The sequence below is a fragment of the Perissodus microlepis genome, chromosome 5 (assembly GCF_051167445.1).
Source record: "Perissodus microlepis isolate ML-2025 ecotype Zambia chromosome 5, ASM5116744v1, whole genome shotgun sequence".
Taxonomy (NCBI): Eukaryota; Metazoa; Chordata; class Actinopteri; order Cichliformes; family Cichlidae; genus Perissodus; species Perissodus microlepis.
Genome location: NC_140465.1, coordinates 7,359,640 through 7,374,977, shown reverse-complemented (window position 1 = coordinate 7,374,977; position 15,338 = coordinate 7,359,640). Strand labels below are relative to the sequence as shown.

General features: G+C 39.9%; 1 protein-coding gene across 1 annotated transcript; it reads right to left on the bottom strand.

The window, feature by feature from the left end:
- Nucleotides 1-229: 229 nt before the first annotated feature.
- prok2 (prokineticin 2) lies at nt 230-2,231 on the bottom strand. The gene is made up of 3 exons (XM_084927204.1): nt 1,895-2,231; nt 618-743; nt 230-440 (listed from the first exon to the last, which is right to left on the bottom strand). The coding sequence occupies exons 1-3, from the start codon at nt 2,048-2,050 to the stop codon at nt 315-317; spliced, it is 408 nt and encodes a 135-aa protein (XP_084783330.1). The 5' UTR covers nt 2,051-2,231; the 3' UTR covers nt 230-314.
- Nucleotides 2,232-15,338: the final 13,107 nt, after the last annotated feature.

The following is a 15,338-nucleotide window of genomic DNA, read 5'->3' as shown; positions in this document are numbered from 1 at the left end:
TTAAGTATGAGTCTTAACATTGCTGGCGTGTCCCTTTGGGCATTTTATTCATAGACAGTAATGTTAAATAAAAATAAACTAATCAAAGAAATGAATCCCTGAATTTATACTTGTATTATTTTTGGTTTATCTCAAAGTGAAATGGCAAAATGTATTTTAGGTAGCGTAAGATCCAAAAGGACAAGAGAGTTTTCCTTTAAATGGATGGTTTAATTTGAGCCAATAGGGTGACGCGTTGTTAAATATATCTCTTTATTCCAAATAAAAAAAGCTTTTAAAGGCAGATAAAATATTTACAGTGTAAATGCAGGTCCTCAGAGGTAGAAGTCAGGATACTTGTAGGGTGAGAGACATTTGGATTTGCCTTCCATGATGGTAATACATGACAGGTTCGGCAAACAGGGGCAGGTATGATGAAGCCTTTTGCCAAAGAAGGGAACCTAGAGGGAGAGAATTATGAGGTGCTGGTTACAGGTTCGTCAGCCATAATGGATGGTTGGAAAATAGAGGCAGAGGCGTTGTTTTACCGCCTCCTGTGTGAATTTCTGCCGCCTCTTTCTCATGCCCTCCTGCATCATCACTGACACCAGCAGTCAGGCTGTTATAGAAACTCTCACCTTGTGGCTCAGAGGATGACAGTCCTCTCCTTCCTGTCCCATGGGCGTACACATACGCAGGCTGCGAATCCACAAACTCACTGCACAGCACATCCCTCCTCCACACTGGGAGTCCCTTTCGCAGGCCTACACACACACACACACACACACACACGTGTACTACGTATGAAAAAGACAACTCGATTTTGTCAGGTGTGTAAAAATTCTGCAAACACCCATCAGTGTTTTCTCCAGTCTAATCAAAGGAAAGATGTACTGACTTTATGTAATTATAGCATGCACACATAAAAAATGCAGTCAAGCAGAATTATGGTAGCGTTAACAGGAAAAGGCTGGCGAGAAATGTGATAGCAGCTGAGGCGCGATTACACACTGCAGTGTATTGTGCTGTATTTTGAGCGTGTGATTACACTTGCAGTCATACCTCAGCAAAAAAAAAAAAAGCTTTAGAACTGCTGGTGATTTTATTGCTTGGAGTGTAGAGCTGAGAAGCTGAGTGACAGCTCTCGCTTTAGATGAGATGAAGGGAACACAATGAAGAGGAACAGAAGTGATTTCATGTGACAGATGCGGATGGAAATCACTTTCTGTTTCATGGCTGCGCGCTCCTCTCTCAATTCACAATAAGCGACACAGAGTGAGAGGGCTGTGGTGACAGACAGGGCTGTTTTATTGGAAGGGTGTGGATGTAAGATTTGACTCGGATAGCAAAATGATCAAAAAGGATGCAGAGGCATTGGAGTTTAGAAAGGAAATGAGTTTATTAATGGAAAAACTGGTCATCAACCGCCATGCTTCAGAATCTGAAATGACACACAGTATGTGTAATTGGTCATTTAGGTGTTGTTGTTGTTATATATGGATGCTTTGCTTTGCTGGGTGGTCACATACAAGGAATATTTTGTCTTTGATTTTTTTTCTATTACAGTATTAAAAATGCAAATTAATGTGTGTGTATATATATATATATATATATATATATATATTAATATATATAACATACATTTACATATTCCATTAACAGATTTTTCTTATCTATCTATCTATGGGGATAAATTGTCAGATGAAAAAAATACAAGTGAATGATAAATGTCACAATGAAGAACTATGTATTTTATATCTATCCGTGTGCGTGTGTATGTGTGTGTAGATAGACAGATATAGACAGATATAGCTAATTTGTAGCAGTGTCCATGAAAAACTATCAAAGAAAAACAAAGCATCTGCATAATCGCTTTATTTACCCATGAAGTATGTACCTGTTTGGCTGCACTTACCCCTGTGATTACGGCTGAAGATCCGTGGGACACCAACAACAGCGAGAAGAGCAGTAAGAAGAAAGACCTCATGATGAAGCGATGTCTTTGTGTTCCTGTGCCCGCCAGGGTTACAAGTAAGGATGCTGAGGCTGATGGACCTTCCTGCATGTGCATCCGTTACAGACTGCAAAGCCAAGTGGCCTCCAAACTCGTGTGTTGAGGGCTGGCATTGGTTTATAAACCCAGCCCGCTATTCAGAAACTCCGTGACTCACTCACACAGCACTGCCTTGGAGGACTTTTTTTTTTAAAAAAAAGAAAGAAAGCAAGCAAGAAAGAAAGAAAGATAAATTGTCCAAGAATGTCCCTTCCTTTATTTGTTCTGACCGTGATCTGTGCCTGCATTATTCCACATTGTCATAGCAAAAGTGAAGCTTATGTTGCCTTCGTACATGCTAAAGCTGGGCAGAAATCAATATAAAACCATAGTAGCATTGTTGTAGTTCTGTGTCACGTTCTTCACAATTTTCCTCCTTTTCAGATTGCAAGGCCACAGTTATGAAATGTCCTTTTCAACCAACTCGCAACGCAGTTCACAATAAAAGCCACCGTCGTTCATGGACGAGAATTTTTGAGATACTGAAATAAAAAATCTCTGGTTTGGTACAGTTTGCAGATTATTTTAAACTGCGATTTCTATTACAGAAGTAATACAAGGATAACAGGTGTCATTAAAATGTATTAAGTACTTGTATTCCAGTAGTTCAGCTTGATGCGAATATCAACCTGACCAACCCCACAACATCTGTGTGGTTTAAATAATGTGAAACTTAAAAAAATGAGATGAGAAAAGTCCTCTGCGTCTATAACTGAAAAAGTTTTAATTCTTTGTGTTGTTTTCGGGACAAATTAAGACGCATGGCGACAAAACAACACCTTGTGTTCTGAAAACCTGTTAACTTCTGACTTTATGATCTTGTAGACTGCAACACAACAGCCACTCAGACAGTTAATAAATAACTGAAATACGCTTTGACTGAAGTGCTCCATAATAGCATTTAATCTTTTGGCAGCTATATTCACCTCACAATTATTTAATCAGTTTGTATTGTTAAGACATTTGAAAAAGCTGATAATTGGCTAAAGTAAATTTTGAAGGCTGATGTGGAGCACCATTTCAAACAAGTGCAGATGGACCGGGCAGGCACCCTGTGGAGGCCTTGGTTTAGTGTACGCCTGTGCAATCGCCTGGAGTCACTGGAGCACAAGAACCCGACATGTAGCTGACTGACATGGCCAATCAATGCTCGGCGAGCTAAATCTGTCTTCATCACAGCTCTGCAGACTGACACTGATGACTGACTCACACTGGTAGACATGCAACAAAGTGCCAGAAATCTATTGTTCCTGTTACAATCATTGTAATGAACAATTCAAATCCCATTAAGTCAGATTAGTTTTATAGCATAAAAAACAACACTTCCCATCCATCCATCTGTCCAGCCATTCATACATACACACATCCGGACTTACAGCAAACTTAGCATCACCAATCAATCCTTATACAAGTCTTTAGATTGTTGGAAAAACCAGAACCAACACAGGTATATGCAGCCACACTGACAGGCTGTGGCCCCAAATGGATAAAATGAATAAATATGAAGAAATAGTGGAGACTAAAAAGTCTTTTATACCCAAAACTACTCCGTCTCAGTGAAGTGTGTTACAGCAAAGTTAGGAGGACAGCTTTCTGTTATCTCCGACAGCACTGGGATTGTCATTCATCTGCATTTTTTTCCCCCAGACTTACACAGAAAGCCACAAGTTTAGAGTCTTATTCTTCAGAGAAATCAAAATTCCACGGTTCGTTATTCTTAGTTAAACATTCAAGTTCGAATGACAATTTAATGCACCCATTAGTTGACATGCATATTTTAAAACCTTGAAAATACACCTTATTTGCTCCGATCGCTTCCATAGATAAATGCCTGGCTGGAGGCTTTTGCTCCTCAAAAAGGAAATAAAATACCAGAAAGTGCGAACATGAAGAACAGAGCAGTTAAAGGTCACAACTATTTATGCTCTCATAGCTGCAGAATAGCAGCATTTTCTGCTTTGGAAAGTTGTTTTTTTTCATTCAGTTTTCGTACATATTGTTCTGGAAGAAAAGGAAAAGTTGAATACACAAGAGGGGCCAAGGGCAAAAGAGGAATAAAATTCATTTATCTGGTCTCGATATTATGGAATGATTTGATTTATTATTTAATGTTATTTATTTATTCATTCATTGTTAATCTGCTTGGTCTCATATGCTTCTGATCATCCCAAGTAATTCAAGTATGATCCCCTAAAATGGCACCAATTTAAGTGGCAACTAACATAACCATAATCATAAAGGTTGCCTTGCTACCACATCCTTCCTGCAAATCTTTGCAAACTCACACCACTGAAGCATTCTAAGTACATCATGCAAAGAGGGCGTCCTGGATGAATTCAGTGCTTGTATCTTTGGTTAAAAGGGTAGCAAGACACGAGCATTTGGCAGCCTGACAGGCAGGCTCGACATCTTCAGCTCCTCATCGTGTCAGCAGAGATTATTGACTGTTGGGGCCAAACCCCCACTCCTTATTGCGGCGTCTGTTTTTACACTAATGGTTATGATCTAATGAAGAAGGAGAGCCATGACGGAGCGCTTACATCCATCCTTGATAAAAAAAAAACAGTTGCCTTGGCAGCTATCCCACAGCAGAGAGCTGTGGGATAAACCATGAAAACCGTGACGTTCTCAAGTGGAAATGCACAGACATGTTGGATATTGCGTGCTGCAGAACAGCTAGAGCTGTCGTTGTTGCTGCTGATTTCTGTCACCCTCTAACTCTGTTTGTTATCTCCAATCTCCCTACATACATAGACATGCAGAAAGGACACATGCCATAAGATTATGGGGTTTATGCAAACACCCGAGTCCTTCTGCCAGAGCATGCTATCAGAGGATCAGTACTTTGGATGACATAATGTTACTGCTGTTATTTCTCCATGCTCGCAGCACGCTTCTCCTCTTATTTTACAACACGCACGTGACAGAATCCCTCATTCACACATAATCTGATGGGGATTTTTTCACCAGATTACACGATCCTTTTGTTCGGGGATTCATGTTGGCCGAATGTGAGTGGGACAGTCCCACTGAACAGATTAGGCAGGAGTATAAGCATGTGGGGTTTTCACTTTTTTAATATATAATAGAATATATATATTTTTTAATATACTAGCATTTACTGCAGAGTATAATGCGATCAAACCCACCCCCAGACTTACAGAGAAAAATGCCACAGCAGAAATTGAGACTCATCAGACCAGGCAGCGTTTCTTCTGGCACCAAATTTGATGTGCTGTGCATTCATAGATACTCTTTTGGTAGTAACGAGAATTTATCTGAGTTACTGTTGCTTTCGTATTAACAAAGCATGATCAGGTCATTCTCCTCTGACTTCTGGCATCAAACAGGTATTTTCTGCTCAAAGAACTTGCCTACTGGTGGTGGTCAGAGGGCCCGGTGGCGCCACTGTCTAGCAGCCTCTGTCAGTGCGCCCCAGGGTGGCTGTGGCTACAATGTAGCTGCCATCACCAGTGTGTGTGAATGGGTGGGTGACTGGATGTGTAAAGCGCTTTGGGGTCCTTAGGGACTAGTAAAGCGCTATACAAATACAGGCCATTTACCATTTACCATGTCTAGGTGCCTAAAAGCTGATTCGATATTAGTGTTAATAAGCAGGTCAACTACTATATATATATATATATATATATATATATATATATATATATATTTAAACCAAATTAACACTTTTATCGTCATCATCATTTCACAATCGGGCAAAGCAGCTCAGCAGCTCACCTTGATCCCACACATTCTTTCATGCAGTAGTAAACTGTCAGATCGTAGAATTTATCCTTGGCCATCAAAATAACAGCAAAGAATTGAGCATACAAAAACTGAAGGGCATGCGCGCAGCTGCAGATAGTGTGTCATGGAAAATTGCTCTGAATCACTCTATCAAGGTAGTTAAGTTCAAGTTTATACTTTGTTCGCTTCTAAACTAAATGATGGAAAAACATTTTGGAACCTCCTCATTTGCTTCTGACCTTCTCTAATTAAAATAGATGTGAGGCAAGAATGTCACCATATAAAAGACAAAGGCCTTCTGTTGGATTTCATTTCTTGTTTTTGAGTAACTGGTCCATTCCTCTTAGACATGGCGTCCAGAATACATTCAAAAACATGTTCATTTCTCATGAAAAAATAAATAAAAGGATAAATAAATAAAACACTGTTGCCTTCCATTGTCCCTCAAGGTTAAAATAAATCTATTCTCAGGGATGTGGTTGCGTTTTCCTCCCACTAAAAGGTACCCGGCTCACACCTCAAACCTTTGTGACAGTCTAATATGATAGAAGTTCAAGCAGTTTTGGGAGAATGCAACACGTAGCAGGAGATAGTTGACTTCAATTGCTTTCTCGCTATTGGCCTGGTATACCCTCAATAAGGCAGCACAGTGTAACAGTTCAGTAGTTGTTAATATACTTCTCTCCAACTCTCCAACTCATGTACTAGAAAGCTAACATTTTCTTTTTCTTCTGTTAGCTATCACACAGGTTTATTTAGAAGTTGCAAAGAAATGACTTCATGTTGACAGTTTCCAATGAAAGTCAAAAATTGGATTTACAGTCAGAAATGTCGAGCTTCTGAAAAGCACATTTATTATACCCTCAGTACTAGATCACCACAGTGTGGCATGGAAGCATACATGGTGTGTGACTCTTGTAATCAGAGATGGGCTGTAATCTGATTACTTTTTTCAAGTAACGAGTAAAGTAAGGGATTACTATTGCAAAAACGGTAATTAGATTACCGTTACTTGCCCGTAGGAACGCTACGGGCAAGAACGCTGCGTTTTTTTGCGAGAATGTCTCATGACAGTGACGTAAGCGAGTGCGACGTTCGTGACAACAGCTGTGTGCAGATCAACAATGGATCATATATCGAGTGCGGGAGAGAGTATGAGCCTGCAGCGTTTAAAGTGTGGAAGTACTGACCTTATTTTGAGTTTGATTCCATAAAAAGTGACAAAAACATTAGTGTCCGTTGTGCGTGGGAAGAAAACTTCTTTTTACAGCGAAAAAAACCCCTAAACTTCCAAGCAAGCACCGAGTGCGCTACCACGTAATTCGGCACACCTGCACCAGGGCAAACCTCCGCCTACCCCACTCCTGCTTTACAGGTGAAAATAGAGCAACAGGACCGCTAGTCTTTGATTTTATTTATTTTCTGCTGTGTTTTACTTGCATCTATTTGAAAGAGTGAGTGTAAACACAAAAAAATATTTATTTTATGTGCTGGAATGTGCAGAAAATAGGTTTAAATGTTAAACTAATTTCTTCAAGTCAGAGAATGTTGCATATAATTACATTTTTGCTTGATGCATAAAGTTAAAAGATTAAAACTAATAAAACAAGTTTTAAAAAGAGACTTTTCCATTTGATTACATTTTGTATGATGGATTATGCAGAAAAAGTAGAATTGGACTGAAAGATCTATCGCTTTATCACCTATTCAGGTTGTAAATCGTGTAATTAATTACTTTTGAAAATAAGTAATCAGTAAAGTAACGGGATTACTTTTTGGGGACGTAATCAGTAATTAGTTAGTGATTACTTTTTTCAAGTAACTTGACCAACACTGCTTGTAATATTAGTTAATCTCAGGTTGCTTGATGGCCATCAGTGTCGTGGTCCTGGGTACTGAACCTAGCGTTTTTCCCTGTTGTGTTTTCTTTGTATTTCTCTGTGCTGGTGGCTTTACAGGTGCTTGTAGCTATTATTTCCTTTTTATCTTACCTCCGAAGTATTTTGAGTTGTCGGTTCCTGGTTTTGCATTTGTATGGTGCTTTGAGTTTTGCATTATCTTTATAAGAGCTGTCCAGGGTTATATAGACTTCAGAGCTTTGGCTATAATTTCCAATTTCTTGTGTTCTTTGTGAAGCCTTCCTGTCTGTGGTAGGTGTTCCTTGTATTTGGTTTTACTCACCCGTCTCGTTAGTCTGATTCTGTTCAGCTTTGCTTTTTCCCCAGCTGTGTTCCCACTCTCTAATTACCTCTGATGTATATGTAAGTCTTCACTTGGGTTTTTTGTGTGTTATACTATTTGTTCCCTGCTGTTCTGCCTGTGAGTTTCTTCACACTTTCTGTATGCACTTTGTTTTTGCCTGTTGCTGGATTACACCTTTGCCAAATAAATGTTAGTTTTTGTTCATGCGACTTAGGCTTGAAGCTGTATTTGGGTTTACTTTCACATCTTCAGCGTGTGACATTCAGCTGATCGGTATTTTTTGGTCTGGTGTTTTTTTTTCTTTCTTGTCTTGGCAGTACTTCATAGATTTCCTGTGAGGTTCAGCTCAGGTGAGTTGGGTGTCCAATGAAGCACAGTAATAACCAGTAAAGCAGTTTTTGTGTGAGCACATCCTGCTGGAAAAGGAAATCTGTGTCTCCTTAAAGCCTGTCAGCAGATGGAAGCATGATGTGCTCTAAAATCTCCTGGTAGATGGCTGTGCTGACTTTGGACTTTGTAAAGCACAGTGGCCCAACATCAGCAGAGGAAGTGTCACCCCAAATTATCAGAGACTGTGGAAACTTCATACTGGTCTTCAGAGACATTGGACTCTCTCCACTCTTCCTCTAGTCTTCAGGACTCATCTGAAAAGAGAACTTTGGACCAATGAGCAGAAGTCCCACTGACACGCTTCTGACACTGTTTCCAGTTCAGGAGTGGCTTGATATCAAGAATGCAACAGCTGTAGCCTCTTCCCTGAGGACATCTGTGTGTAGTGGCTCTTAATACACTGACACCAGGACCAGTCCACTCCTTATGAATCTCTCAAGAGCACTTAAATTGACTTTTCTCGATAATCTCTATCTCCACCACACTTCCCTTCCAGCCAGTGAGACTATTTTTCAGTGTTTGAACTAGAGCATTAGATGCACAATATTTCTATTAATTTAATACTAATTTACTCAAATTCTTTTGATACTGGCCCTTTGTTTTTCCTGACTTGGGCTTGAAATATTTCGCTTTACATGCTCTGAATATAGAATACATAAAACTTTATCTTTTGTAGTCAAATCAAGAGAAAAATCCTATTCTAATTTTTTTAAATGCACTGGTACAGCATCAGATACTTTTTCACTACATGAACTAGTGTGTGACGTGTGACGTGTAACCACCCCTCTCAGAAATGTTATTCATTGCAAGAGGGATCCACCTCACTTAAAAGATAACAAAATCCTTTTGTACACAACCACAATGGCTACTGGATGATAAAAATGTTCTGTTGTGTGCTGCTGTCTGCTGTGTTTGATGAAAAATTGCCATTTGAAGAAGATTTTGTATTTGCTTCTCTTGCAGTTTTGTTCTGCATGTAAGCATTTAGTAATAAACTCCAGCCAATGGTTGCAACCCTGTTTTGTGTCTTTTTTTTTCTTTTTTTTAATCGTCCCCAGCAACAATCTTCAAGCAGATACTGTTGAGATGGTTCTTGGACTCAGACCACACAGAAAAGTGCACGCTGCCCTGAAGCTGGCTTCTAATTCCTGCAGCAGGAAACAGCTAAATGTAATGTGAATGACAGGCTTCACTCTTAATAAGAATTTTTAAAAGGATAAGAAAGTATTTGCATGGTTCAATTCAAAATCAATGCTCCTTGACTTGGAGAGATATGAATATATTGTGAATCCAATTTTTGAATAAAATGGCCAAATTTCTCTTGAATGTTCATTTTCACTCAAATATGTGTGTTATAAAAGGTGACAACATGGGTTTGCGTGTTTTTATCTTATAAAGAATAGTGTTGTGGCTTTTCTGTGTTATCCACCATTCAAAAGAAATTCAATGAGTTAAAACAGAACTTTAGATCAGCCAACAGTACATTATTACATATTTTGACATTAAACTCTACTGAGGCTCAGCAGTCAGTGCTGTCCAAGCTTTGACAGCTGGAGGTCAGCTTTACTGTTTTGTGAATTCAATTTGTATTGTCAGAGTGTGGAAAGAGGTGCTGGCAGAATATAATATTCTACAACAGTGTGACTAAAAACATGTCTTGGTATGTGGCTTCATTTGCATCCAGAATGTATAAATGTATTTAAAGGTGAGAGAAATATATAATATTAGTAAATAGGAAAAAAATGTTCACAATATGCAGTCTATATATGGAAAGTCCTTTACCACAGAATATAGAGGATGTAATGTTTTAGGAGAATGAAATTCTGAAATGATTTACATGGATGAACACTACCAGTAAAAAGTTTGGACACACCTTCCCATTAAATGGTTTTTCTTTATTTTTAGTTTTATGACTATTTACATTGTAGATTCTCACTGAAGGCATCAAAACTATGAATGAACACATATGGAATTATGTAGTAAACAAAAAAGTGTGAAATAACTCTAAACATGTTTTATATTTTAGATTCTTCAGAATAACCACCCTTTGCTTTGATTACTGCTTTGCACACTCTCGGCATTCTCTCGATGAGCTTCATGAGGTCGTCACCTGAAATGGTTTTCCAACAGCCTTGAAGGAGTTCCCAGAGATGCTGAGCACTTGTTGGCCCTTTTGCCTTCACTCTGCGATCCGTCTCATCCCAAACTATCTTGGTTGGGTTTAGGTCAGGTGACTGTGGAGGCCAGGCTGTTTGGTGCAGCACTCCATCACTCTCCTTCTTGGACAAATAGCCCTTAAACAGCCGGGAGGTGTGTTTGGGGTCATTGTCCTGTTGAAAAATAAACGATGGTCCAACTAAATGCAAACTGGATGAGATGCATGTTGCATCCCCACACCATTACACCTCCTCCATGCTTCACAGTGGGAACCATGCATGTAGAGACCATCCTTTCACCTTTTCTGTGTCACACAAAAACACGGCAGGTGGAACCAAAGATCTCAGATTTGGACTCATCAGACCAAAGCACAGATTTTCACTGGTCTAATGTCCACTCCTTGTGTTTCTTGACCCAAACAAATCTCTTCTGCTTGCTGCTTTTTCTTAGTCATGGCTTCTTAGCAGCTATTTGACCATAAAGGCCTGAATCGTGCAGTGTCCACAGAACAGTTGATGTAGTGATGTGTCTGCTACTGGAACTCTGTGTGGCATTTATCTGGGCTCTAATCTGAGATTTGGTTAACTTGTGATTTCTGAGGCTGATGACTCGGATGAATTTATCCTCAGCAGCAGAGGTGATCTTAGTCCTCCTTCCTGGGGCAGTCCTCATGTGAGCCAGTAGCATCGTAGCAGTATCTAGCTACAATGTAGAAAGTTGTAAAACTAAAGAAAAAAACATTAAATGAGAAAGTGTGTATATTACTAGTCTATTTACATGTCTGCATGTCTACATATAATAGAACAGAGGGAAGCGGTACAAAGGACTTGCAGCTTTTCAGTGTGCATGAATCATCTGCACCAAAGGAGCTGCTATTCAAAATTCACTTTGAGCTGCTGGGAATGCAATTATCTTCTCTGTCTGTCTGATTAATGTATTTTTGCAGCGAGAAAATGGAGTGAATGGTGCCGCCACGTTCCAGCGAGACTTTAGCAGCCTGGGTGAACCAGTTGATTTGGCTCTACAGCAAACGAGGAATAATGCCAAATTAAACACACCTCTATCCACGGAGGAAATACCAACCGTCAAGCTCTTTGTATGAACTCTCTTTGGTAGCACATTTGCTAAATATACACACATGCATATACCTTAAGGAGCTTGATCAGTGCAACCATTGTGGTGGATGCTAATGCTTCCCCTGTAGACTCATAACTTGTGGACATAAAAGGTTGTTTTTAATGCCGTTCACAAGTAATGAAAGGATTGTTAGTGTTTGTCATCCTCAGTAAACAAGCCCAAGGTGTCTCATTAAGTTAAAAAAAAACAAAACAAAACAGAGAGAGTATATATGCTCATTATCATAACAACTTCTTGACATGTTTTTAAAATGCTGCCAGCGGAGACTCTGGGGTGATGTTGGTGCCGAGCTTCGTCGCATCTCGTGCACGGGGACCGTCGGGTCAAAGTCTCAAAGCATCCAAAAGTGTCAAAAAATGCAAAAGGAAAAATAAAATATCTTGATTTGCTGTTACTGTGACATGATTTAAATGAGTACCTAATTAGAGCCATTGCTCTTACTTTACAGCTAAAAAAAAATGAGCCACTCATAAACAGTAAAACTAAACAACAAAAAAACCTCTGGCATATTATCATTTCTAATTGATTGTAATGCTCAGTGTCATGACTCAAATCTGAATCACTTCTGAATTCAAAATGTTTTGATCAAAACAAATTCTCCAGATGAGTGTGTGCCACACTGCTCATCCTATGTCCTCTTTAACTGGCAGATAACCTAACTGACTCTAATGAGGGTCCTTGTCTTGCTAATTCACACACAGAGAAAGCTGTGGGAGATTATGAAGTAATGCCAGTTCATGTCATTAATTCAGCTGGTGTTAATGCTGCAACGCCAGCAGTGGAGAACAACATCTCTGCTGCAATGGTAAGACAAGGGATTGTCAAGCGATTCAGAAATGCTGAAGGTAAGAGGTCTAATTCTTAAAGAGATCTATTGTTCTCATTTCTAACTACAGCCATATACTATATTGCTGAAAGTATTAACTCATCCATCCAAATAATTGAATTCAGGTGCTCCAGTGACCTCCAGGACCACAGGTGTATACAGCCAAGCAGCTGGGCGTGCAGACTGCCTCTGCAATCGTGGCTCAAGAGTTGGCAGTTCGTCTTGTAATCGGAAGGTTGCCGACAGTCTCGGTCATTGTGTCCTTGGGCAAGACACTTCACCCGTTGCCTACTGGTGGTGGTCAGAGGGCCCGGTGGCGCCACTGTCTAGCAGCCTCTGTCAGTGCGCCCCAGGGTGGCTGTGGCTACATTGTAGCTTGCCATCACCAGTGTGTGAATGGGTGGATGACTGAATGTAGTGTAAAGCGCTTTGGGGTCCATAGGGACTAAGTAAAGTGCTATACAAATACAGGCCATTTGCAAACATTTGTGAAAGAATAAGGTGCTCTCAGGTGTTCAGTGAATTCCAGCGTGGTGCCATGATAGGATGCAACTTTGCATCAAGTCCAGTCGTGAAATTGCCTTTCTACTAAATATTCCACATCAGCTGCTATTGGTATTATAACAAAGTGGAAGCGAATGAGAACAAGTGGTATGCCATGAAGTGGTATGCCATGTAAAATCACAGAGCAGGATCAGCAGATTCTGGGGGACACAGTGTGTAGAGGTCGTCAACTTTCTGCAGGGTCGATAGTTACAGATCTCCAAACTTCATGTGACCTTCAGATTGGCTTAAGAACAATGTGTAGAGCGTTCATGGAACGGTTTCAATTACTTTACATCACCACTACAAGCATCATATGCAGTGGTGTAAATCACGGCACCATCACACTCTAGAGCAGCGGAGGTGCGTTCTCTGGAGTGATGAATCACGCTGTCTGGGTTTGGCGGCTGCCAGGAGAACATTACTTGACTGCCAAGTGTAAATTTTGGTGTGTTTTTTTTTCCTGGAGTTGGGCTCAGCCCCTTAGCTCCAGTCAAAGGGACCCTAATGTGTCATCATAAACCCTTCCTTACTGCTTCTATTGGAATTTAAAAAAACACTGAAGGGAACAATATCCTTTGAACATATGAGACTAAAGTGGAGATGTTTGGCCATAATGTGCAGCACCACGTTTGGAGAAATCCAATCACAGCATGTCAACTCAAACACCTCTTAATCACAACTGTTAATCACAAGCCCATGATTTGGGCTTGTGTTGCAATCACAGTACCTGAGTCAACCATAAACTCCTCTTTATATTAAAGTATTCTGGAAACCATCAGGTGTGAGGCCATATGTCCAACAGGTAACAAAATGATACAATACAACAGAATGGCTGAAAAAAATATCAAGGTGTTGGAATGGTCCAATCAAAGTCCAGACTTTAACTCAACCTAAATGCTGTGGAGACACCTCAAGAGAGCTGTGCATAAATCATTTTCCACAAATCTCAGCGAACTGAAGCAACATTGTAAAGAAGAGTGGGCCAGAATTCCTTCACAATGATTTGAGAGTCTGAGGAAGTCATAAAGAAAATGATTACTTTACGTTATTGCTGCTAAAGGTGGTTCTACAAGCTACTGAATCATGCAGTGTTCTTAGGTTTTCACAGGACCGAACAGATTTCTACTAAAACATATTTTTTAGCTTTGCATGTTTTACAGTTCAAAATACTGCTGTTTGATATTACACCGAGCCCTGGTGCAGCCCATCATTCAGCTGTTTCCTCCCTTCCTAAAAACACGGATATCTGCTCTCACTGACATCATACAAATCCAAGAGCAGAAGTAACTGTGTGTGCGAAATCAAGTGTTTAGAGCAATCTGAAGCCGGAGCTATTGGCTCAGTACTTGCATATACACTGACCTTAATACGAGCATCTGTCATCTTAACAGAAAATAAGAAAAATTATAACACATCCTTTTAAAGTAACCCACTACAACCAGTTTATGGCACTACATCCCATAAATCTCATTGAAAGCATGCCAGTGAAAACCAGTGAAGACATGGCACACACTGGAGCTTCTTCGAAAAACACACATTTCTGTTGCTGCACTATGATGCTAACATAAGCTCAAATGGCCTCTGGGGATGACGCTTCACTGCATGAGATACGATATTTGAGTGCCCACGTAAGTGGGTGGTGATAGTGGATCAGTCCTAACTATATTCCAGGTTTCACAGAGGCCTTAGTGTGGCTCTCTGGTGACTGATTGAAAACATTTTTTAGCCTCAGGGAAACACACTTGTTGTTGAGATTATTACTAATCACTAGTATGCTCCACTTTACTTAAAAATATCTAATGTTTAGGCTCAGTGCACATTCTAGAAATAACCCTTAACACACAAGTGCATGATTTCAAATGCCCAAGGAAGCTTTAAGTGATGTCACAGCTGAACTGTGCATTTATAATGAAGACTAATTATGGCCCGGGGCTTCATGACCTTATTCAGTGACTAGCCAAGATATAGATGTGGTGTACACTGTAGCAGCACAGATACATCTGTGATTTGCACATGCAGGATCTCTGTAAACTCGGGAATAACTGATACCGTCACCATCCTTTTCCTTTCATCATTTAAGCCATAGAGAAATTACTTTCCATTTCCTGCATATTTAAAAACATTTAAAAACAAGTTTTATCCTTTCAAAAAACCCTCAAATATATTTCAGTACAGACTGTGAGGCAAAACACAAAACCAGAATGTCTCATTACAAGCGGTTGAGTTTGCCTGCAGAAAGAGAGTACGGAGAGTATTTGAGGATGGAGACCACACACAGCTGGTCTCCAGCAGTGAAACACA